Genomic DNA, 25,380 nt, shown 5'->3' on the forward strand with positions numbered 1-25,380 from the left:
AACTCCATTAAATTGAAATAAGTAAATACTTAATTAAACCGACATTAGGGGGACACAAGTAATGCTGATGAAGAAACACACACTGAGTCACTTTCTTAGTCAGTGACAGCAGAACAAGCACGGTAATCATTGTAGACAAATTGGCTTCTAAAAATAGCATCAACCCAGCCAACCCTTGCGTGATAATCACCAAAATATCAGTCTGGTATTCATGAGGCAGGTGGCGGAGTAAGTGGTGTGGTGGAGCATGTGCTTGGGTGCCAACTTCAAAATACAGTCAAATACACATCCTGATACTTTAGCTGCTGACAAGGCAGGGAGGGTGATTCTCCATGGAAGCCCTGAATATACTGGAAGTCATTTCACAACGAGGCGTTCCAATTCATTTGCATTTAACAGAGAGTGTATTACCGATGCACATCGCTAACACTCTCCCTCTCCTCACCATCACCACCAGTCTGTTGATTTCTCTCCTTCTCACTCAATCACTGGCTCCTACAAGCTCCAAGCCATGAGGCGAGTATGCATGTGTGCTCCCTTTCTATCTCTTTCTCTTGTGCTCCATTAATCTCTCTGTGCAGCCGGATGCGAGCAGAGCGCCTAGCTTCCCCAAGACTAAAAATAACCACTTGAGTGTGACAGGGGTGGGGGGTGCCGGAAAGGGGTGTGTGCTTACAGCTCTAGGCTTAAGACTTAAACACCATTCCTGCAGTTATAGCACAAGGGAGTGAAGCGGAGTAGGTGGAGAAAAAAAACCTCAACAGAAAAGGTCCCCTCCACAGCAATCACAGAGTCTGGTTTTCTCTTGCTTTGCTCTGAACAATTTGACAAATACATTGACTCAGACGACTTAAAAGGAGCTTTTTATTTTCTGATGTTTTTACAATCAGAAGCTTTTGAGGAGCCCACGCTGCAGAGCAATTATACTGAGGCCAGGCACAACAATATAAACTGAAGACAGGGAATGCAGAGAAGAACAATCTAAAGGTTATAGCAAAAAACAATTAAATGAAAAACAGCTGTGCAGTTTACCTCGAGGGAATAATCAACTACAGTGACTAGTGTATGAATATAATACACATAATGCAATGGTAGCCACCCATGATTGAATATAGACTCTCATATAGACTAATTAAACATACAATATGTACATTTCTAACACTAAGGGTCTGTCACTCAAAAGAATAACAATAGATAGGTTTCGTGACAAAATGGGGGATTATGTTTGTATTTGTCTTTACCAACTTTCAGACTGCTTCTCCCAGTTTGGATTACTTCATTGTAAAAAAAAGCAGCCAAATTATCCGCAAAGGGCTCCTCCTCCCCAAAAGAAATGGCTTTATAATACAAAAAAAAAAGAAAAAAGGGTAAGACACTTGTTAGCTTGGCTTGTTTCTCTGATTACTGCCGGAAGTCCAATGACTAAAAGTTAAAATATATCATTAAAATCCACAAAGATCGGAAAAGTGTATGGTTAAAACATAGATTAAAACGTCACCAATCAAAATATCTTCTGGCACAAAAGCACAATGCTAAAATAAAGTGTTATCCTAAATGTAATTACAAATTTCACTTGGTTTGAAAACGGTTGCAAACATTTGGTATAATGTGAGTTATACATTATTTATTATTATACAACAAATATTTATAGGTTTAGAAATGTTTAGAACTTTTAATGAGGAAATGTTACAAATTACACCTTTGAAAACCTGTGAGAAACATTAAAATCTGAAAATGTAAGTAAAAAATATAAAGACTGCAGACTTTAAACCGTCTGCCTATAAACCTTTCAGACCATAGAGTATTTAAACAGTATCCTCAGCCTTGGAATCATTAACCACATAATGCTGCAGTAAGTGTGTATATATTGTTATTTCCATACAACTGATATTTTTTCCGAACTGTTTTCAGACCTACAGCAACCCTGTTCATTATAACAGTAACGCAGCAGTGTGTTTGAAGTGGTAATGAACTAGCTAATTCTTTGTTGCCATTTCTTATTCTGGACTTTCTGACCCAAAAAACGTCCCTAATGATCTGCATACATATGTAAAAAGTCTCTATTAGATGTTTGCCTCAATGAGGAGGGGGACACTAATGAGAACATCTCAAGGCTAACCCTGTTAGGTATAAAGCATCATGAATTGTCATCTCGCTACAGGGGGTGACAGTTAGAGGATGGTTGCCAGATCTGAATACGCTTATTTAGCTTCTGTGGCACATGAAAGTGAAGTATAGACGTATCTCTGAACGCTGCTGCTGCGTTGTATATCAGTCGAACCTGTGTTACTGTGCAGTTCAAGGTAAACTGCCATTCTCCTTATTTCTTAATTTTTCTCTCAGCCACAATGAAAAAAATATAGTATCAATATAAATCTAGCTGCGGGCCTCTAACAGTGTGTATAAAATAATGAAAAAATGCCAGCAGCAGAGATCTAAAATACCATTGGGGTTGCTATGCCAACAAAGCTTCAGGATATAAAGGGACCCCCTCAACAGGCCCAGATCTTAATCCTGACATCTGTGCAATCAGCTCAAGCTCTGGTGTCAACAACATAGCATCCTCTTCGCACACTTCAAGTGGCTCCAGCCTCACATGCATCTGAAGAAGCTTCAAGGAATCACTTTTCTAACTTTACCTTTTAGTTTCCTGATAAGTCAGGCACCATATTTATTAGATGTATTAAAACTTGGGAAACTAATTGACGATTTAATAGAGTTTCAGTACCGTTGAAAGCCAAATGCAATATGTTGTCCTGCATCAAGTCATTGTCTCTTCAAAAGCCTGCCATGTGTTGAAAGAATTACGTTAGGATATGGATAAAGTATCCCTGCTTAGAGGATGTGTAAAAAACATGTAATGTTCTATTAAAAGGGGGAATTTTTAATCCGCATTAGGGATTAACTTTAAGATTTTGGTAAGGCTACATGATATCTCCAGGATACATTTTTGAAAAATGTTCCTAGGGATTTTGCTCTATCTATACAATAACACAATTTCAGTTTAAATTATATTTTACAGCTAAGGGCTCATAACATGTAAATAAGATGAAATAAAGTCCAAATAGATTGGAGTATTCTGTTCCTTTTTCGAGCTTGTGGTCAAGAAATGTCTATACACAATCCACAATGAACACCCAGATACTTCACATTGTTAGACAGCCTAATATGCTCAGCCTGGAAATGTTTCATAATTACAGTGACTGGATGACATTTAAGGGCTTATCACTTCCTCTTTAACGTCCATTTTATATTATTTCATTGAAGAAATACATAACTGATAACACCATGGACTTAATCGAAAAAAAAATACAAACACACCATCAATAACTTAAGGAAGACATTGGAGCAGCAGTACACTGCAATATGGTGAGTTGCTGAGTGTTTATACACCAATTTGAGCAGCATTGAGTTATCTTGAATGATTTAAAGACAGGAGGTTGCAGTTGTCATATATAATAATAATAATAATAATAATAATAAATTCATAATCAATATAAGACATCATTAGAAAAACGCTGCAGCCAATCACGTGGCTTATAGAAATATCCGGCTTTAAATGCACCCGGTATAATGAACACGCCTTTTTGTCCAACACTATTACTCAAAAAATGTCTGCACTTTGGATTATTTTTTGCCTCAAAGTGCTTTGTGGTTTATTTTGTGTGACATTAAACAAGAAACACCCTACGCTTCTGGTCCTCCGGGGAAAACGGAGAGTGGTTTATGTTTTACTATGTTTGACAGCGGCTGCTATAGAAAGCATACACCTACTCCACAAATCGATCCGGTTGTAGCGGATGTTTTTTTTTTTTTAAATGAGCCCGGCTTTCATTCGGATTTGTCTCAGGGTAGTTAGTCAAAATGAAACATATTTTCGAAATGTATAAGATTTGCAAGAAAAACCCTAATTTAATAGGGTAACAAATGTTATCAATGGACGGATCATTTTTTGCAAAGGTGAATCCCCAAAACCAGTGAAGATAAGATCTGGAGCTATTTAGATCTGCTCACACCAGCAGGTCGAGGAAATACACACAAGTCGTGCCGAGACGTTATGGATTAGTTCTCTTACCTCCAACACACAGCAATGACATTTCTTAAATGTGCTAATAATGCAGGGTCCAGCTTCTTCAGCAGCTTCCGTAATTGAGCCAATCTGCGCAGAATTCAGCCTGAGGATGAAGCGTCGGGCTGGAGATGGAGAAGCCAGCCGTCAGTGGCAGAGACCGGGCCTGGCAGGACTCTTCGGCCTGACAAAAATAAAAGATCTTTACACTTCGAGAGTGAACGCCAGCGTCGCAATCCTTTCTGTCTTGTTTATGGCCCGTCTTCCTTATTTTAAGACTCTTTGCCCCCCTTTTCTCTCAGCTTTCCGCTGCCCAACACACAGCCATCTTGTTCAGCTACAGCACCGCCGCTGCGTGGACAGCTCCTGGCAGTGACGTCAGGGCGGCGTGATGCTGTGTGAAGGGGGGGGGGGGGGCTAAACATCTGATGCCTCTCCCTCTTTTTGTAACAGACGTCTAAATATCTCAGAGAATCCTTGGAAAATATCACAATATCAACATGAGGGTATCTAGGGAACATCTCTGAACATTGATTTTGACAATATGACTTACTTTGAATTAAACAGTGATAAGTGAGTCAAATACATTCTTCTTGCTTGACAGCAAGTGTTAGTTATAGGGGAACATATGGAGTCCTCTGGCAGAGCCTAACCATGAAATTATGTTTTAGCAGTAATAAAGTAATTATGAACATTAATAATGCAGCTTGGGTATTTAGTAATAGTTGACTAAAAGTAGATGAATTGTTGGTGATAAAATTACACTTTAGATCATGTCATAAACACCACATCTTTGTGTCCTCTTGTGGCTCGAGAATCCCATCGGCAAAATCAGTCATTATTCACTTTGTTGCATAATTACTGCAGGTCATATATATATATACACAGTCTATGGTCAACACCTGCATCCTTTCAGTAAGACTTTTTCCCCCAGTGTGGGCCCACAGCTTCCCCTGTTGGAACAAAACATTTACTGCATCTTTACAGACTCCTCCAGGGTCTGGTTCAAAATAAAAATAAATGTGTTTTGCCAGTTCATTCCATTTGATTTGACAGGAAAACAATAGTTGTCTTGTAAAAATAATTACACATATCTCACAACAATTTTTTTTAAAAAAGCAAAATTGCACACACTCACCTTTTGTTGGAAACTTTTTCAGTTTGGTTTAATGAACATTTCAGAAAATACAAATATATATTGTTCGGACAGCGTGTTTTGTCCATTAAACAACCCAACATCATCAATGTAAACACAAATTCACACCCCAACATTTGATTTTAACTCTTTCCAGTTGTTTTGTTTTTAATGCATTCTAAATAATACAACATACACATTCCCCAACCCCCGTAATGCCAGTTGGCATTCACTGTAAACTAATAATTAGGCTTGTCTTATTGGACAGGTCATGTGCCTGTAGGTAACTGCTGACACTACAAAAGGGTAAGGGTCGAACCAATTTGACTTAATTAAAGCTGTTCAGAAGATATAATTACCTTATATTTAATGGAATTCCTGAACTATAAAAACCCTCATCAACGCCACAAATATCTGCATTTACAAATGCTCTTGTGCATAAATAGACACATTCATAAAGAAGAGGCAGGGCCTGCGTGGGTGGTGTTTTGAAGTGTTTTCACCCTGGCCTTTACTATCCTTGAGATATCCACATGCTCTGTTGAATGGCACTGATTTGACCTAATCCTGCCGAGCCTGTATCGTGTCCCTGTGATGCAGCAGTGGGAATCCATCCGGCTGGAGTCTCCTCATAACTTCTCACTGACAATAGATTAAAGCCCACATGTTAGTAAATTGGAAAATATTCAGACATAGATATATTATATGGGTTTCAAACCTTGAAAGATGCGTGTTGTAAATCACACTTGACTATGTTTTCGAAAAACGGTGCTCCTTATTGGTAGAATCTTAAGAGTAAAGCAATGGTCCTCATGTTGGAACCACTACAATCCTACGAGTAAGGGATATATAAGTTACCCGTCCAGATGAGAGAGGACTTCGCAGAGCTGGGAGAGCAGTGCACGATGCTTGTGAGGGTTTCCCTCCAGAACTCCATTGAGACGAGTCAGGTATGAGTCCAAGTTCCCATGAGATGCTGTCTCACCTGTATCTGTTCATAAAAGTCACAACATAATTAAATCAAGACATCCACTCAAGTTGAAATACATTTACATTCCAGCACAGTTTGGCAATCCAACTCTTAGGGTTTTCTCAAATGTATATTATTTGAAAATACTGTTTACTCGTCGATTAACATTGCTAACAGCACCAATGCATTAATACTACGGGACAAACTCTAGCATCAAAATACGATAAAATGGCAGAACATTTCCTTTATCATCCATCTTTCTTCATTCTGGCACTTCTCCTGTGAAATAATAGTTGCTGACCTGGTAAGGGGACTGATGACAGACTGTTGACCAGTGTGTGTTTGATGGCCAGCAAGTGTTGGTGCAGAGCCTGCGTCCGCTTTTCATCCAGCCCCAGTTCAGCCTCCAGGCGCTCTTTAGCATTGTACATGTCCTTAATGTGTCGTTGAAGCACTGAATTCTGCTCCTCAAACTCAATGTTGGCTTTACGAAGCCGTCGCAACTCAGCCTCTCGAGCTGGAAACACAGAGGGAGACATTTAACAGGAATTGAAGATAATGTTTCGTAAGATACGTTGGACGATATGTTGGAATGAGCATCATCAGTTTTTCTCTACTGTTACCTTTGTTCTGATCGAGGAACTCTTCTGTGAAGATAGGAATGTCGAACCTGCTTGTGAGGTCAGAAGCCTAAAGGACATCAACAGCAGATGGACAACTTCGATGTTAAAAATGTATGTAAAAATACATTGCAGAATAGACAGTGGCAAAACATGGATGTCATGTACCTTTGATATAGATGGCTCTGAACGAGTGCTGATGATGACAGACGGAGTGTCCTCTGCAAGATAACGTTGCATGTGGTTATTATAGCACACAATGCATGGAGTAAAAAGCTAAGCAGTTTCTTGCTATTTGCCCGTGTGATGTTTTCTATATGTCATTAAAAAGTAAGTAAAGCAGAGTCGTCACCTTTCTTGATCCTCTTGTCTTGTATCTTAGCAGTGGTGATCTGAAAGGCCTCCGTCTGCTGATACTCCTTCAGTTCCTGAGCATACTGCATCTTCTCCCGTTCTGCCTCGTCAAGGTAGCGCTGTCATTGCAAATAATGTTGGGAAGCTTTAATGAGGGAACAGTTCTTCCTTTAAAATCTTTTTCAGCATGCATATTTCACAACTATCAAGAATAAAAGCACCGCTGATGAGAAATATCTTTAATAAAAAAATAAATCGAACAACAGAAATCAATGTCTTCAACATCTTTATGACATTTCGTCGAACTGGCCAAGTAATACACCATCATTAATACCCACTGCTCACAGTCATGGGTTGTGCTGAATATACTTTGTTAAAAAAAAAACTTGTGACATGCTTACTTGCAAAATATGTATAACTACCTGTTTGTCATTCAGGGCCAATCGTGTCCACTCTGCTCCAAGTCTCTTGGTGATTTCTGGGAAAGGTAAGTCAGGGTATCTGGCCCGCATTTGTTCCCGACGTTCATTTAGGAAGCGGACATATCCAGTTACTGGTGCCTTGGGACCATTTGGTAGCACCTTCTTTCTCTTCTTTCCCTTCGGCCAGCCTCTCTTCTTTGGCTGGAGAGGGGGAAACAACGGGCAGGTCATCGTCAACGCTCAATGTCAACACATAGGCAATATATAGCTTGTTCTGACTGACAAAAACGGTCTAAAACTACAAAAAAAAAAATTACAATCAATGATGGCTATAAAGAGCAGCAGGTATTCCCATTTGAAAAAGCTACAGCCCAAATTATTTTGGGGATTTTTTATTCAAACATGTCTCAAATGATGTATAAAATAATCAGAAATGTTTCGTCATTTATGTTAGATTGATCAATGAATTGGTCCAACTCCACGACCACATCACCCCTATCCTCCATGACCTCCACTGGCTCCCCATCAAACATAGCATTGACTTTAAAATATTACTTTTCACTTTCAAAGCCCTCAACAACGTTGCCCCCCCCCTACCTCTGTGACCTCATCCAACGACTCACCCCCACCCGTCGCCTCAGGTCTGCTGAAGCTAACCTACTGCAGCCCATCAGGACAAAGCTCCGGACCTGGGGTGACAGGGCCTTCGCAGCAGCCTCCCCCACACTCTGGAACTCCCTCCCCAGCCACGTCAGATCCGCCAACACTCTCACATCATTCAAACAATCCCTCAAAACTCACCTTTTCACTCTTGCCTTTAACTCCTAATCAACTAACCCCTTGCCCTTATTCCTCCTAGCTTAACACTTTCTACTTTTGTTGTTATTTTGTTTTACTTGCTTGTAAGCGCTTTGAGCACCAGGAAAAGCGCTTTATAAATGTAATGTATTATTATTATTACTCTACACACCTCATGAAGGTTTTAATGTTAGGTATTTGTTGACATTGTTTCACAGAGGTTTTATTTGATCTATATGCTCATTTAGAATCTGGTTAGTGGTGCTGTTGACGTGAATTGTGTAAAAATGAAAAGGTATTTTTTATGTCTGCGGTCAATTTTAAGTTTTATATACGAACACGGTTTGTACTGATTTCTATTATTCTGCCCAAACTGTTAATAGGATATCCTCATAAGAGCATAAATACTCCACCTGCCTTGTAAAATTAAATACATTTCTAATAATATTTTTCCTCCTGTAACAATGTAACGCTAATGAAGGTAGAATGTTTTGCAAGGTGTGTGTAATTGCGTAATAGTGTAAAATAAAATGGCAACTGAGTGTAGAGGTAACAGTTTAACTCCTAATGATTACATTAGACAGCCTTCGTCCAACAAGATAAGATAAGATGGACCTTTATTTCAAATGTAACCCTGTGGGGAAATCCAGGTGTTTGAAGCAGCAACAGAGGGAGAGTGAAAAACAGGACAGTAAAGATTCTCAAGAGGATAATAAAATGTTAAATAACATTATATAAGTAACTGTTAAAACGATATATCACAACAAGGTTAAACGTTGATAATTTGAATGAACATATATACATATTTGAGTCCGGGTTATTTCATATATTGACATGTATGTGTGCAGGTCAAAGTGACTTGTACAAACAGTGCAAGGGAATAAGTAGGCTTTATTCAAGTAATTTACAAAGCGAGTTGTTAATCCTTGTCACATGTAACAGTACTCACCTCCTCTGGTGGTTGGTCTGCTGAATGTGAAGGTTTGGATTGATTGGATGCATCACTCTGCTCTTGTTTGATCCCTCCCATGACCTCTGTGTATTGGACGATCAGAATAAGAATTTCTTTATAAATCCCGCATTGTTTACAGTGTTACAGCAAAAGTTAAATAGCAGATAAAAGGCTACAGATTATAAAGTAGCCAACATGATAAATATAGAAAAATATATAGAAAAAGCACATATTAAAAAATACAATTAAAAGAAAGACAAATAATTCCTCATCCAGGGCAAAAAACAAACAAGTAGCAGCATAGTTTGTTTATCTTCTACTGCTGAAATGTATATCTTTATTGTTTTTGTGAAGGAAATCCTGGTATTAAAGCCTTAACAAAGTGTAAAACATATGAAATGTGACATTTTTCTCTGTAACTATAATGGAAGTGTTGTAAATCTTTGAGACAACAGCTGCTCTATTGATTAGGCTGCAACGACATATTTTACTTTCATTGTATTGGATTTACCTTTAATTCATGTGCAATCTCTTATATATGCTGCTCTGACGAAAACAATTGGGATCAATGAAGTACATCTTATTATTTACGTTATCTTAAATGGGTAAGTGAACATGAACGTATTAAGGTTTTAGATACTATAAAAAAGTATGTTTTGCACATAGAAATGTTTTAGTATGTAGTTGTGAAAATGGCAATTACTCTTAATCTGTAAGGGTTAAGTCCGGGTGAAAAGTCTGTACACAATAATATAGGAGAAGTTGTAAAACAGATAAGATACCAAAAAACAAATCACCATGAAGCTAACCGGGCTGCTAGCTGTTCTTTATAGCGGCTAACTGTTCACAAACAACGGATACAAAGGTAATCCAAACGGCTATATCTTCACATGTAAAAAAACTGAAATATATATGCTATATAAAATAACGTTAAGTTACTCCGGGGAAAGGCAGATTGAATACATTATTCATACTTTTTGGGGGACAAACGTCTTCTTTACTCACCGAAAAATGATTCCTCCGGCCAAACAGGAAGAGAACCCTTCCTGCCATCGGATTGGTCGGTCGATCGGCATGCAGAGTCGTGATTGGTTGGCTGCATATTCCCATGAACCCCACCAGTGGGACCTTTATAATACGTTATTATATATAATTTGTTATATGTTTACGTGCACTATCAATATTATTTGCGATAACATTTATAAAATAATTTAAATTTGATGTTTAGTCTGTCCACGATATTTGTTTTAACGATCAAATTGTTTATTGTTCTACTTCCTCTTGGTGTTGCACTGTCCCTTTGCTGGAAATGTCCACATTGTGGGACTAATAAAGAATGATCTTATCTCAAAGGTCCTGCATTCAATATTATTAACCCTTTAAGTATAATCAAGAACATCTAAACATATCCCCTGCTGTGACTGTTATTACTACATTGATGTTGCTCATGAATTCATGTAAAGGCTGGATTTGACTGTTGTCATTTTGAAATATTAATTCAGTTACAGCTGCTGGTTATATGGGCGGGCTAACAAATTATACGTTTTTACATCAACAGTATGCTGCAGCAACAGCAGTATCTCTTCTGCATGTGTTGTCATATACATAAACATGAAGTGTATTCAGTTTGGAGATGAAAATAGAGCTTGTTAATCAGTCCTGTACATTACATCACTTGAGCATAGTAATCTGATTATTGTATTGTGTTTTTAAAACGTGTTAAAAAATGACTTTCAGGATGTTTTGTCCAAACATCAACATTATGACAGTATTTCAAAGGAATATGTGATCCTCACATTAACAAGAGGAATCCGTTTTATTTTTTACATTTACAAACTATTTAATGATATAACTGACCAAAAACGACATATTTAATGTACATTACTTACCTAGACAACATGACATTAATTGACACTCAGTGTGGTACAAAAACATGTGCTGTATAATAGAGACCCAGAGTTTTTTAAGATCACCTTTGTAGAGTCATTTCATTTAATCATTTATTTGGCAGGGACAATGCACAGTAATGAACACTTAAAACATTCAAATGTGTTAAGCGTAACAGTGCCAGATTTAGCTTTGAGCTAATTTCCATCCGCAGTCCCTCACATAAAACATTTAAGAAAATTACATTTTACAAACATAGCAAAAACAAAATACAGGATATGCAAAAAAGCAAGAGCAGCATAGTTGGGGAAACTGATGTCCTCTTTCGGTTATTTTCTATAAATATAGATTCACTTACCACAACATTTTAACTGGTATCCATCACAGTTCCAGAAATGAACCATATTTGTTAATTGCTAAGAATTCTAACTATAAATAATCATTACTGGTGGTAATAAAAGCTGCTGGTAAACTGTCAATGTTTGGAAAAAATAGATCTGTTAATTGAATATTAAAGCACGCATTTTTTTTAATTGTAGGTTTCTTCACCGTCACCTGGAGCACAACAGAAATAAGTATTTTTATCCCAGTCATGTTTGATTTCCCATTTAATTAGAAATTATTGTATTGTTTAGACATTTAAAACTAAGTAAAAATCAAGAATTAACTTCACTGAACCATGGCCACATACTTTGAAGTATTAACATGCACATATACAATTTTAATATACATTAAAAGATCTTATAGAAAGCAGGCTAATATTATAAACCGTAAAACAATAAAAGGCATAATTCTTCCAGCTATGACTATAAATGAGGATGTTAAGTTATTGATATCATTTATCTGCAATATTTAGCATTAGATTTACAAACTTGTTTAATATTCTGGGGCAGTTGAACTTGCTTTAGCTCAGCTGTAGTATCACAGACCCAGCAAACATCAGCTGTATTTCAAAGTCTACATCCTTAAAGATAAACTCTAGTTACTCACAATAGCCATTTAATGTGCTTTAAAAAAAAAACATTTGAATAAAGCTGTTTCCTTGAAAACAAATTGCAAAATATTGTTTTATAAGATTAATTCAACTAGAATGAACATCTAAACCCTTTTATCTCCTAAATGTAGCGTTGGATTTAAAAGTACATGCATTATAATATTTAACCTGACCTTAGGTTTCATGTTTGGTTGAGTATTTCACATTTGCTAACCTATAGTGGCCACAGTTTGGATCTTAGAACAAAAATACAAGCAAAGCAAATTTCAGCAGCAGTCAGAGAAACAACTTTATTCAGTGTCTTTAAATACAGGGTCCATTTGTTGCAGAGAAGACATGTTTACCTCTCGTTAAACCCACCTAGGATTTTATGTTCCATATAATAGAATTACTGTCTTGCAGTTAATGTGTCCAAAATGTCAAACCCTAACTTTGTCCCAGTGAGGCAGTCAGTGACTTTGACCATCACATTCAATAGAGTGTGATGAAGTCAAAGCCCACTGCCTCAGGCGTTCTGAGATATTCTGTTCAGCTGAAGCATTTGACTCGACAAGATATTCACCCTTCTGACAAAAACCTTGTTAACTTAACAATGAATACTAAGCGGGAGAAGCAGCGGGAACATCAGTGAACCGTCCCATGATCCCAGATAGTACCTTATGACATAAGCACAATGTCTCTTGATATCATTTTGATGTGGCAGAAAATACATGACAGAAAAGTCAGCTTCAACATGTTGTAAAGAAACAAGAACGCCGTTATCATCTGTTTTTATTTTTATTTTATTTATAGTTTACAATTTTTGTGGGTGTTTATTCATTATTTTGAATCCTTTTGGCAATCTTTAGTGCTCACTTTGTTCTGTATAGTCCAGTCCCCCAATGTAGACTTAATTTTTTGGGAAGGGAGGAATGAGGCGAGAGCCTAGTGTAGTCAAAGCGATTACATTTTATCCAGGTAGTTATCCAGCAATGGGACACCTTCCTTGAGCCCCTTGCGTTTGCGCGCGTCGGTGACAACAACACCGGGCTTGGATGCAGGGTCGGTTGGATCTCCGGGGAGGATCTGCCAGTGGTCAAACACACACTGTGGGAAGGCCTGGCCACCAGTGTGGGAACGAAGGTCAGCTGTGAAACCTGGGAATAGACACAAAGTATGCTCGTTATACCCTCCCAACAATTACAATGAGGGGTAATGCACAAGTCACATATGAGGAAGTGAACATTTGATAAGTGAATCCAACTGCTATGTGTGGAGAGAGCTGAAACATTTGGTATATTACTGTATGCGTCTGTAATAAAGACTGCACTGATGCAATGCCTTATAAAATGGTACAATGTATATATTTGATGAACACAAATGTTCTTTGGTTTATTTGGGGATGTTACCATTGATGTATGACTAAATAAAAATAAAACCAGGTAATATACTCAATTACTCTCAGCATTACTGCCACTCTTCAGAGTTTATTAGCCTGCTACTTTTAGCCTTAAGGATTGAAGAGACATCCCTCTCCAACAACTGACATTTTCTGTTCGGGTCAAATAAAACAATCTTCCAAAATGAACATTTTTTTTGTAATTGTACAAACTGAATACAAAATTATTAATAATACAATAATAGAATATTGTTAGTTATGAATGTTATGTTTGATAGTGGTTATTCCACAACAAATAGACCAACTTCTAAAGTCCAACTAAAAGTTGACCGCAAGCACCAAGACCTAATTATTTCTGCCAAGAGCTTACTAATAAATTCATTTGCGAGATGACTAAAATGTATATTTTAAGTAAAATCAGGTTGCATACAAACAGTGGCTTGGGAACTAAGGGTTCTGCTGCTCTATTCTGAACAGATCACCCTTATGAAAAGACAACTTACCAAATGACTCCATGACAGGCAGGAAGGCCTTGGTGACACGCATGGGTGTTCCTGGGATAGCGACCTCCTCAAAGACGTGACCACGTCTCTTGGTCAACACACCGTAGATTCCACCGACTGCAGACCCGGGACACTGCAAAGGAGAAGGTCGTACAGACAACATTTATCTTTTTGAAATCACAGGCATGCCAAGTGCTGAAAACTAAGGCTGTTGAAACGAGGGCTGGGAACTTGATGAATGCAGTATTGATATATGGGCTTAGAGATAGTTTCTGCTAAAGGCTGCATTACAGTGAAGCTTAGCAATTTTCTAAATTGACCAGACTATTCTTTTGTTACTTTCTCACTAAATTATGTGGATTTAATGAGTAAGATTATCTATTGGCAAACATTTAAGAAGCACCAATTATCCACATTCAATCACAATCGGCAAAATATTGATTGAGGCATTTGGGCATCTTGAAACTTTGGTGACACATACCTGAATCTCCACCAGGTAGACTGGCTCCATCATTTTGGGCTCTGCAGTGAGCTGGCATGCATACAGGCATCTGCGAGCTGTTGGAATAATCTGACCGCCACCACGATGAATAGCATCTGTATGCAGGGTCACGTCATGGACGTTGAAGCGAACGGCACGCATGTTCTCTTCACAGAGGACACCCTAAAGACATAATTGAGACACCAAATGTAAATAAACTAAATCCAGAGAACAAAAAAACAATTGCTTGAAATAAACAAACCTGATACAAGATGCTACACAAACATGACCATTAAAGCTGTTCAGTGAATGTAGATGCACATCTGTCTGCTTACCTCCTTGACCGCCCACTGGAAGCCAGCCACAACGCTATCCTTGATCTCATTAAGGTACTGCACTCCCTTTGTGACATCCACCAAAAGATTAGGTCCAGTTCCATCAGGACCAAAGCACCAGATCTTTCTGGCCTCTCCAACATCCCAGTCGTGAGTATCAGCAAGGTATCTGGCACGGAGTTTCATCTCCTGACGAGGTGTCATGTCACCCTTCTCAATGGCCTCTGCCAAACCATCCTCCAAGGGAGCGGCCTTCATGAACAGACGGTTGTGCTTGTTGGGGGACTTTGAGAGACACACCACACTTGATTCCACGCTGACTGTCTCCCTGTAGGACACCACTGGATCAGATTTCTAAAAAGAAAAGATATGTCAAAACAAGTTTTCCTTTAGCAATATTGTGACGTTTTTTTTCTTATTTCCCCTTTACCCTGAGTGGAACACAAGCATGATCTTCCTCCAGATCCTTCAGACAGATCTCCAGATGCAACTCTCCAGCGCCAGCAACAATATGTTCTCCAGACTCTTCAATGATGCACTGCACCATAGGATCAGACTTGGACAGACGCTTCAGACCCTCCACCAGCTTGGGCAGATCAGCAGGATTTATGACCTCCACAGCAACTCTCACGACAGGGCTGACACTGAACTTCATCACTTTCATGTTGTGTGCCTGCTCAAAGGTGGTGATGGTTCCAGTCTTGACAAGGAACTGATCCACTCCAACCAGACCACAGATGTTACCACATGGCACATCCTCAATGGGCTCAACATAACGACCCATCATCAAAATGGTCCTGCCAAAGAGTAATGTGTGCGTAGGGAAGAAAGAAAACACAATTTTGATATGACATATCTGTTCATTTAAATCACATAACGGATGCATATCAAATAGCTGATGACTCACCTCTGGATCGGCTTAATGAAGAGATCGTCCTTCTTTCCAGGGACATAGTTTGGTCCCATAATGCGTACCTTCATGCCAGTGGAGACGCATCCAGAGAACACACGACCAAATGCATAAAAGCGACCCTTGTCGTTGGTGGGTACCATCTTAGAGATGTACACAATCAAAGGAGCCTTGGGGTCACAGTTCTTGATACCTGAAAACCAAAGCAACATCTTGCTTAGTACCTGGGTCTCAATGAAATTACAGAATTCATGCATTTGATATGCATGATAAAACTTCCAATTCCTGTGTATGAGAATATGTAAAGTAAATAAAGTTAATACCCATGGCACACTCATCATCCATAGGTCCTTCGTAGAGCATTTCACAGCGGTACTTCTGGGCAGTGACGGGGGAAGGCAGATGGATGGTGATCATCTGAAGGAGAGCCTCTCCGGCAGGCAGCCAGCGACGCATCACAGCCTTCAGAAGAGGTTTACCTTCCTTGTCCTTGTCCTCACTATCCAACTTGATCTCCAGCTTACTGAGGAGTTTGGCAGTTTCCTCTTTGTTGAAGTTCATGATAGCATTGAACACCTAAACAATATCATTTCATTAGTGGACTGCACAGTTACATGACCAAGACAAGAATGTTAAAGCAAAACAATGTCTGTGTGCTGCTCAGAGTGAGAGTTATCATCACTGGATATTCAGGTCAAAGTGAAGAATGTTTCAAATCATCACTTGCAGGCACATCCATTTAGCTCAAATTTAACAGAAAATTCTAATTACAAATGTATTTAGTGCTGCTTTTAAACTGCCCTTTCACGTTACCTTGAAAATGGGGTCCAGGACGAGAGCAACAAAGGTGCGGGGGAGCTTGGAACCTGGAGGTAGATTGCTAGTCTTGTAGAACTTTCCAGTGGCAGGATCAAAGTACCTAGATAAATGCACAAAGTGTCAAGATTTAACAACACAGTACATATTGTCAAAAGTTCCTTTATTGCTTGCACTTGATAGGTTAATCAAGATCTGTTTTAAAGACTCACCTATCACCCCACAGCTTCTTCATCATGTCTTCAACCTTCTTGCAGTTCTCCTCTGCAGTCATCTGGGTGTTGCTCTTGGCAGCAAACTTGGCTGCATACATTTCAGCAAACTGCTTCAGAGTGAAAGCCCAGCCATGGAGCCCAGAGCCAAAGCCCACGGTGCCAATCACTGGGGAGACCTTTAAGTGAAGACATAACAAATCCGGATATGAGAAGACTTTTTTCCAATTTATGTTAACTTATCTCGTGGATGCTTTTTTTATTAAATTGGACAGTACTACAGGGACACCTTTTGTGTGGCTACCCAGTTCAGTAACTGGAACCTCAAATGTGTTTAACTAGACTGCACAGTTACATGACCAAGACAAGAATGTTAAAGCAAAACAATGTTTCTGTGTGCTGCTCAGAGTGAGAATTATCATCACTGGATATTCAGGTCAAAGTGAAGAATGTTTCAAATCATCACTTGCAGGCACACAGTCACATCTATTAAGCTCAAAGTTGACAACACAAATCAGATTTATTTTGTAATTAAGACAAGTCGTTACGGCTGTTCTGAAGTAGTAGATAGTAACAGTAGTTTATCAAAAAGTAAAACGAAACATGGATCCCTTATTACTTATAAAAGGTTCAGGCAGCCACTTACCGGGAGATGTCCCATCGGCCCATCCTCTTCTCCATAAGTGGCGATGATGACGTTGACTGACTCAACAATACGCTGGAAAGTTTGGTAAAGATCTTCAGGCTCCAGCTGCAACTCCAACAAGGCACGGTCCATCTTGTTCATCATCAGGACTGGCTTGATGCGCTCAGCAATGGCCTGACGGAGCACGGTCTCAGTTTGCACACAAACACCTGGCAGGGAGTCAATGAGAGGCAATTTAATGGCAAAAGAAGCAGCAGTGTTGCCGTGCAGTTTCGTGCAAGCATCTCAATTATTCACAACGCAGGTCAGCAGACAGAGCTTTTCTGTAGCATGTGCAAAGAAACAAAAGTGCAAAGTAAGTATGCATAGGCTACTGAGGATTGTTCAGCCTTGTCCTTACCAGACACGCAGTCCACAACAACCAGGGCTCCGTCAGTGACACGGAGAGCAGCAGTCACTTCAGAGGAGAAGTCAACGTGACCTGGAGAGTCAATCAGATTGATCAAGAAGCCAGCACCATCCTTAGTCTGCTTAATGAAGGCCAAATCAGTTTCGGCCAGTTCGTAGAAGAGGGAGATGGCGCTGCAAGTAAAGTCAATGTGTTAGAACATGTCAGATGCCAAATGTAACATTTCAAAGAACAAATAATAGATATGACCATTAAGAACATGAGTATTTATGCATTGTTGACATGCATATCACTGAAGATTGAGACAGAACACATGTTCCCAAAAACACAGGTTTGTAGTTTTAACTCTGACCCCTACAAAGGAGACTATAAACCACCATTTCTGTTGTACTGGTTGCAAGGACTAAACAAGGGCACCCATGAGGACATTACTTTTTAATGCAAAAGTATAAAATGAGGCAATGTAGAAGAACAGTTGGAAAATATAATATGATGCTTACGTTGACTTAATGGTGATGCAACGTTCCTGTTCATCTTTACGTGTGTCGGTGAAACGGGTTTCTCCGGCACGAGATGAGGCAATGATGCCAGCCTTTGACACGAGCGAGTCTGTCAGAGTTGACTTGCCGTGATCGACGTGCGCAATCACAGACATATTACGGATGTTGGACTTCTTGTCCATGATGGCACGGATCTGGTCGACTGTAAAGTTCACCTGAGGAAGGAAAAATCAAATTAGATAATCCACAACAAACAAAATCTAAATAAAGTGCAAACATGGCAAGACTGCAAGGCATCTGCAGCATATCGAAAATCTGCTGACGCACCGATACACATTCTGTACTTCCACCCAGGGCGTTTTCCCCACTCATAGCTATGAGTCATGACATAAACGGTATATCCATTCAGCATATCTTTTATTTCAACCCCTTGTCTGTATCTATCAATATAGCCGGTGATATATTGACTTAAACGTTTTCCAAAACGGTTAGTCAAAGCATATTCAAACAAGCAAGCACCGGCATAATATGTCGGCACGAATAGGCCACGTGTACATACTGACATAATGCTACATGCTAACTTTAGCTAGGGGCCGGTCGATGGGAAATGACGGCAAATGATCCCTCCTAAACGCAACAATTTAAAAACAAACATGGCGCAATCGTACATATCAGATTTCAAAAACAGCCACTTGTCCTTATTCAGTTTACGTCCATGGTCACATATATATATATATCAATGCCATTTCCCTTGCAATGGCTAACGTTGAGGCAAAGCTGTGAAAGTTAGCTGGCGAAATACCGTAGCGTCACCTAATTTTAGACATTTAGGCCTCTACAAAAAGCGTCAGTAGGGGCACATTACAACTTCAACTCCATTATAAACACAGACTTGTTTTAGACATTGAGAATCGTCTTTTTAGCTTATTCCTGGCTCCTTCTGGCTAACGGTATCAATGACAGAATGGCTGCCATTTTGATCAAAGCACAATCCAGTGAGTTGAGATGCAAGTTAGGATATTATCCGCTAAAACGGCCAAACAGTTGTCAATATTCGAGTAGACGGCACCGTTTGTATACGATAAATGAGTATTAACTCAGAAACAAATAATCAACTCACCATTTTGACGGATGGTTTTGGATCCGCTTAGTGGCGAAAAGAGACAGGAAATGTTACGCTGCCCACCTCACCAGGGCATAGGCAGGAAAGAGACAGCTGACGTCAGAAAGCTGGGATTTATACTGCCTGCGTAAGTATGCACGTAGTCACGTACTGACATTACGCTCGATGGGTCGTGTTGCGGTTTCATCCATCCACATCTACATTTCTTATGACGTGATATTCAGGTAAGGTAGCATTATGTCAGCCATTTTACAAGTTTACAGGTCAGGCAGTGGTGTAAAGTAGGTAAGATAGGATAGTGGGATTTACGTAAGTAGCTAAATAAGTACATTTACTCAAGTACTGTACTTAAGTACAGTTTTGAGTGAGAGGTAAATAGTGTACTTTTACTCCACTACTTTTATTTCATAGCTTTAGTTACTTTGCAAATTTGGATATTCATATTAATTAATATTAATAATATATGATATAATATATAATTAAAACTAGCTGCACCTTTACTAGCTTTGATAAACACATTAATGCAACAATAATTATAATCAAAACATATTTTTCATATATGATTCTGTAATGGGTCAATCTGCGTACTTTTAGTATATTTTAATGCTTATATTTGTAACTTGACTAACATTTTGAATGCAGGAATTTTACTTGTAACTAGAGTTACTTCTACTTTTACGAGTGACTGGACCCTATACTCTTCCATAAGTGGGTCAAAAAGGACCCGTATTAGAATAATATGTTTTTATGCCATTTTTGTCATTTTGGTTAAGAAAAATCACTTGTATAATATTTAGTATTATATTTTGGTTCACACTAGAAATATTTTATATTTAATTTTTCACTATTTAGAATTTTTGTTTACATTTTGAAAAAAACCTTTTGAACATATTGATGCAAAGATCTCCGCTATTCTGAGACCCTCACAGTATTCCAGTCCCTTTTCAAAACTAATCTCTTCTCCTCTTGTCTACTCATCATAGCCTACTCCCCATCAATCCATGCCGGTTGATCAAGTTTGATAGGGGGCGCCGTAAGGGGGTGAAAAGTTAGGACGATTCTAAGGGCCTGTGACTGACAGGGGCCCAAACTATTTCAGAACATTAAGAAAAAAATGTTTAAGTAACCAATATGATATATTTTCATGGGAACTTGATCAATTGATCAAATCTGGTTGACTATTTTAGTGTAAGAAACAGTTATCAACCTGTTTTATGATAATGTTAAAATAGCACAAACAGTGATTCCAATTATGAAAAAGATAAATTATTTTTGAGTGATGTGTTGTGCTAGATATTACATGTGTTGTAGTCAGATCTTTTCACATCATGTTACCTCATTTCATTTTTCTCCAGCAGATGGTGCCCCAGCTTCACTTCCAGAAACTTCAGCTTTCAACACACCAGTCCAGAAAAAACACAGGTAATACTTTAGGCTACTGTGTTATCAAGATAACCATTTCACCCTACTCTACTTACGGAGAAGCGCAAAAGACAATGTTAATTTATTTTTTCAAGGGCTCTTCCAATGTGACTGAAAACCATTGATGTATTTTTTAATTATGCTTGATTCAATGAACCATTCATTCAGTCTCCAATCAAGTTAGAGTTGAATAACAGTAGTTAACTCAAATACACATTTACTACCCTACATTCTTCTTCTGCTGTACATGTATTAAACCATGGTTAATAGCCAATGCTTATTTCACTTGTTCAATCTGTTTAAAAACCTCTATGGTAATGGAAAAAAGGAATGAAGGAAAATTAAGTATTTTCCTAAATCTTTGCAAATTCGTTAAGTGGATGGGTTTGTATCCTTTGTCATAGTGTAGCTCCAATAACATATGCTGTTGAATTTCTCTTAATTCACTTCTATCATACATTGAGGAAACTATTTGAAATCACCAAATCTAAAACTAAATAAATCGCAGTTATGTAGAAATATTTTTGAATGATTGTCTTTCAGCATTCAGGGATACATTCAATGGAACTTGTAAACCTTGGCAAATACTGTGTCTCTACGTATACCCATGAAGCATGCATAACAAGGTCCTTAAATGATATGCTGTCTAAGTAATTCATAGCAAAACAATTCCATTAATTTTAAATGTTAAGTGTATGGGTGGCCAAGGCTAAAAGGGAGTCGAGCAGACCCCCTGCTAACTTCATGTATAAAATTGAGTTGCATAATAAACTAGACCTTAAAGGGAAGCTTAAAGTGCCATTGCTATGGTTTTATTTATTTATTTCAACAGAAAGACAATTTATCGTTGCTAATACGTTGGATTCATGTAGCCTAAATGTGAATTTTCATATATATTTAAAATTGTTGAAAACATTTTCAAACAAAATATTGGAGACACCCCTGCAGATAATAAGGACCCTAGGGACCCCTGTGGTTCACCCATGGTAAAATGCATACAAGTAACAGGGTTTTGTATGTGAGTTGTTGTAATTCACTTATTAATCTGTCATCATGATAGACCACCAGATGTGTTTTTTCATAAAAACAGATTTTGATGCCTTTATTTGAACCCTGTTATCATAATTCACCTACACCTTTCATGGTTGTTAACATTTCACTTTTTACCACAACAAATAATATTTATGTGACATTTAATTTAATTTGATCTGTCGGCACAATTTTATAGGAGAATTTGAAAGTCAGCAACATGTTACAGATAAACAGATAGATGGATAAAAAGACAAGATGCCTCAATCCTCATTTCTACAGGGATTTACCTCCACCCCTACTCTAGGCTTACTGTAAACATGTTTTCATTGCTTTGCTGCAATGGGAATTGTCGGCTTTATGACATCCTGAAGATTTACACACCACTATGTGATGAATTGCATAGACATGATTGTAAGCCCTCTCTAAAAAGCATTACATGGTTGCATGATTCATATTCTGAGACGGAGCAGAACTACAAAACACTTAGGCCAAGGATGGACAAAAAAATACAGAAAAAAGAGAATAATTTGAACACAGTTGACAGTGTTAATTACCTGTGAGAACATGAATTAAACTGTGTTAAATTGTCCAATTTAACGCCATCACACTTGGTCTGCTGGTCAAACCTCGTGCTGCTGCAGTCATGGTGCCGTCATATCTGAAACACTCACACAGAGTGATTGACAGGCAGCAATGACAGTAATTGACTATGGATTGAAATGACACTAAACATTTCGTTCGGTATGATTTCTCCCTACAGCTATCTTTTAGCATGTGTTTTGGTCAAATTAAAAGTTGTTGTGCTTACTTTGAAAACAGTCTATTGGTATTTTTTGGTGACAGAAGTCTGACATACTTCAAATATGTGCTTCAGTTCCATCCTGACAAATGCACACGCGCCTGAACGTCTTCAACGTTTGTGATTTGAGTCTCCCCTTTTCCTCTCCTGCCTTAAACCTTCCCTTGCTACGAAATGTCCTATATAAAAAATAAAGTATTACGATTAAGATTGTGATGATTTACTCCTTATATATGAGTGCCCATACATCACAAACATCAATAGACATAAGTGTTATTGAGATTAAGCGTTTGAAGGAAAATACAATATTTCTAGATTAGTAAAATCCTGAAAGCAGTAATACTTATTTATTATGTTTTATATAATTATAATGTATGTGCTTTTAAGAGCCGCAGAATATGTCCAAAGCATTAAAAACACATTTGCAATATCGCCACTGTAAATGTTGCTCAGAAAGAGAGCACAAGCACCTTTTCCCCTGAAGCATCTCCAAGATATCATTATGGCAAACAGTTTGTGTTATAAATAATAAATGAAGCCGGTAAACACACATTCTTCTCATTAAATAACTCAATGCAATGTATGACTTCCTGTGACAGAAGTGACTCTTTTACAAAAAAGTATTTTTCATTTCATTTCAAACCTTTATTTATCCAGATTGGTCCCATTGAGATCATAGATCTCTTTTTCAAGGGAGACCTGCAGCATATAGGTTCCACATGAAACATAAAACAATAAAGGACATTATACATTATATTTACAGGATACATAGTTATAGACATTTACAAGTGCCCATTGTATCAGCAAGCATTTGATTTACCCTAGCTTTAAAAACATGCAGAGGAATGAGATTGCTCAGTTTCAATTCTTGCTGAAGATTGTTCCAAGCACAGTATAAACACAAGAAACTTCATTTATGTTAATATCAGAATAAACGTTATTGCCCTGGTATGTTGACAAAGTTCAGTTCAGTCACAAAATGAGTTAATCAAATGAAATGCAAATAGCACCTTTGTACGAGGAAGGTTTACATGTGTAACTAAATCCCTAGTTTAGTATAATGCTTAATGACAATACCTTATGATATAAAATAACACTAATTAGTCTGATATTGTTTCCCCATGGTTTCTAAAATTACTTCATCTCGCTCATTGAAAATTAAAAGTTTAGTTAACAAGATCTCTACAACCTTCGTGAGGAATCCAGCTTGCTTATCTTACAGTAGTTGTGGTCTTAAAATACATGCTTGTGGGTAACAAAGCAAAGTTCTCCCTCTAAACTTCATTATAACTTAATTTATATTTGAGTGTTGTATGTCTTTTAATAATGGACTAGAGTCTCTTCAAATAAAAGCTGATGATGATGATTATACACACATTATAGTGGCTTAAAAATAAACTGCCGCTGAGGCACCAGATAGCGAATCTTACGCAAGGAGTTATCCAAGTCCAGACAAGATCGTTGTTTCTGTGCATTTATCACATGATCCAATATCAACAAAATACATTTGACCATTTCCAATATCTTGCCCTTTGCCTTTCCTGTGGCCTCCTTGTGCTTTCCCTGATAAAAAACAATCCCACCACCACCTGTCTCCAATATTACAATTACACCAGGGCTGCAGTCGAATAGTCCAAAAATCAGCTCCTATCGTCTATCCCTTGACCTCTGTGTGAAACGTCACGGGGTTAAGGGATAGTGGATAGGAGAATTCAAAAGGATTTAGGAGAAGAGACTGCGGTGCTTTGAGAATCCGACTGCACTTTCACTATCCGATGTATTTATGATGCGCCAGTGGACGTCATGAATATGCGTCTGCTGTCGGGAAACTACAATTTTTTATACAGCGGACAACATGGATGTATAATAAGAACGACCGACTACTGTAAACTGCGATTGCGATTCGATTTGCGATATTTGTTTTTAAGCGACCCAACGGAAGTTTATTGTAAAATGCGGCCATATCTCCGGCTAGGAAGGTCGTATCAACATACTCCCGTCTCTAGCACCCTCGCAGCCCGAGCTACGAGTGAAAAAACTAAACTTACATGAAACTTCCGTTGGGTTGCTTTAAAGTCAAGCTTCAGTTTAAGACTCACCCTGTAATAGATGTAAAACATGTGATGGAGCATTGCTAACCTGACTCAGATGTTTCACCAAAGCATCTAAAGCTCCATTGGAAGCCATTTGGAAAGGGCAGGCACTTTCAAAAACACTTGGCAGGTGATTGGATCAATCTGTCTATCACCTTCTATCATGGGCCGCTTCTGATTGATTAACAATGGCTGTTATATGTGGAGCACAGCACATCTGATTGGTGTGGACGACTGACACACAAGAAGAAGAAAAAACAAATTGTAAAAACAAAATAAAAAACAAAAACAAAAAAAAAAAAAAATCGCAGGCTTTGCGATTTCATAATCGCATCATTTAAAATCGTGATTTCGATTTAAAATCGATTAATCGTTCAGCCCTACTGTAAACGCATCAAGAGACTCTGCACCGTGCTCTGATGATGTTGCTTTGCTTTATGAATGTGGACAACAGAGAAATATTTTCTTCATGACCAAAGTTGGAATTGAAATAAAAAAGTTAAGTGAAACTTATGCTCGT

At 38.3% G+C, this 25,380-nt stretch overlaps 3 protein-coding genes and 2 non-coding genes across 8 annotated transcripts in view; all 5 read right to left on the reverse strand.

Annotated features, from left to right (window-relative positions):
• unc13a (unc-13 homolog A (C. elegans)) overlaps positions 1-4,409 on the reverse strand; it is a 55,181-nt gene extending 50,772 nt beyond the window's left edge. For all 3 annotated transcript variants that reach the window (XM_071202842.1, XM_071202841.1, XM_071202840.1), the window contains exon 1: positions 4,076-4,409. In XM_071202842.1, coding sequence (XP_071058943.1) covers positions 4,076-4,097 — 22 coding nt within the window. In that variant the 5' untranslated portion in view covers positions 4,098-4,409. The remainder of the gene's footprint in view (positions 1-4,075) is intronic.
• An 804-nt stretch (positions 4,410-5,213) lies between these two features.
• On the reverse strand, positions 5,214-10,411 carry hmg20b (high mobility group 20B). Of its 2 annotated transcripts, none has more exons than XM_034081134.2 (9): positions 10,326-10,411; positions 9,318-9,403; positions 7,571-7,771; positions 7,147-7,267; positions 6,963-7,015; positions 6,798-6,864; positions 6,476-6,691; positions 6,063-6,195; positions 5,214-5,846 (listed from the first exon to the last, which is right to left on the reverse strand). In XM_034081134.2, the coding sequence occupies exons 2-9, from the start codon at positions 9,396-9,398 to the stop codon at positions 5,834-5,836; spliced, it is 885 nt and encodes a 294-aa protein (XP_033937025.1). In that variant the 5' UTR covers positions 9,399-9,403; positions 10,326-10,411; the 3' UTR covers positions 5,214-5,833. The 2 variants fall into 2 exon arrangements, with proteins under 2 accessions (XP_033937025.1, XP_033937024.1); XM_034081133.2 differs by having other exon boundaries at positions 10,295-10,411.
• A 2,556-nt stretch (positions 10,412-12,967) lies between these two features.
• On the reverse strand, positions 12,968-19,606 carry LOC117445130 (elongation factor 2b-like). Its single transcript, XM_034080554.2, has 13 exons — positions 19,512-19,606; positions 18,392-18,606; positions 17,883-18,064; positions 17,483-17,691; positions 16,837-17,015; positions 16,622-16,727; positions 16,132-16,384; positions 15,806-16,001; positions 15,329-15,695; positions 14,899-15,252; positions 14,564-14,746; positions 14,083-14,215; positions 12,968-13,337 (listed from the first exon to the last, which is right to left on the reverse strand). The coding sequence occupies exons 1-13, from the start codon at positions 19,512-19,514 to the stop codon at positions 13,144-13,146; spliced, it is 2,574 nt and encodes an 857-aa protein (XP_033936445.1). The 5' UTR covers positions 19,515-19,606; the 3' UTR covers positions 12,968-13,143.
• Positions 16,467-16,535, reverse strand: LOC117446054 (small nucleolar RNA SNORD37). Its single transcript, XR_004552086.1, has one exon. It is a non-coding gene; the product is annotated as a small nucleolar RNA SNORD37 (small nucleolar RNA).
• LOC117446053 (small nucleolar RNA SNORD37) lies at positions 17,238-17,306 on the reverse strand. Its single transcript, XR_004552085.1, has one exon. It is a non-coding gene; the product is annotated as a small nucleolar RNA SNORD37 (small nucleolar RNA).
• Positions 19,607-25,380: the final 5,774 nt, after the last annotated feature.

The sequence above is a fragment of the Pseudochaenichthys georgianus genome, chromosome 4 (genome assembly GCF_902827115.2).
Source record: "Pseudochaenichthys georgianus chromosome 4, fPseGeo1.2, whole genome shotgun sequence".
NCBI lineage: Eukaryota > Metazoa > Chordata > Actinopteri > Perciformes > Channichthyidae > Pseudochaenichthys > Pseudochaenichthys georgianus.

What these genes read in the sequence shown, in the direction of transcription:
- hmg20b (XM_034081133.2), bottom strand. Translation starts at nt 10,373, where the DNA reads ATGGCAGGAAGGGTTCTCTTCCTGTTTGGCCGGAGGAATCATTTTTCG. An exon ending in GTTCCTCGATCAGAACAAAG is followed by an intron (nt 6,692 to 6,797) that starts GTAACAGTAGAG and finishes CTGTGTTTCCAG; the next exon opens with CTCGAGAGGCTGAGTTGCGA. An exon ending in GTCATCAGTCCCCTTACCAG is followed by an intron (nt 6,196 to 6,475) that starts GTCAGCAACTAT and finishes TTTTATGAACAG; the next exon opens with ATACAGGTGAGACAGCATCT.
- LOC117445130 (XM_034080554.2), bottom strand. An exon ending in TCCTGGACCCCATTTTCAAG is followed by an intron (nt 16,385 to 16,621) that starts GTAACGTGAAAG and finishes GATATTGTTTAG; the next exon opens with GTGTTCAATGCTATCATGAA. An exon ending in TCCAGTGGGCGGTCAAGGAG is followed by an intron (nt 14,747 to 14,898) that starts GTAAGCAGACAG and finishes TTATGTCTTTAG; the next exon opens with GGTGTCCTCTGTGAAGAGAA.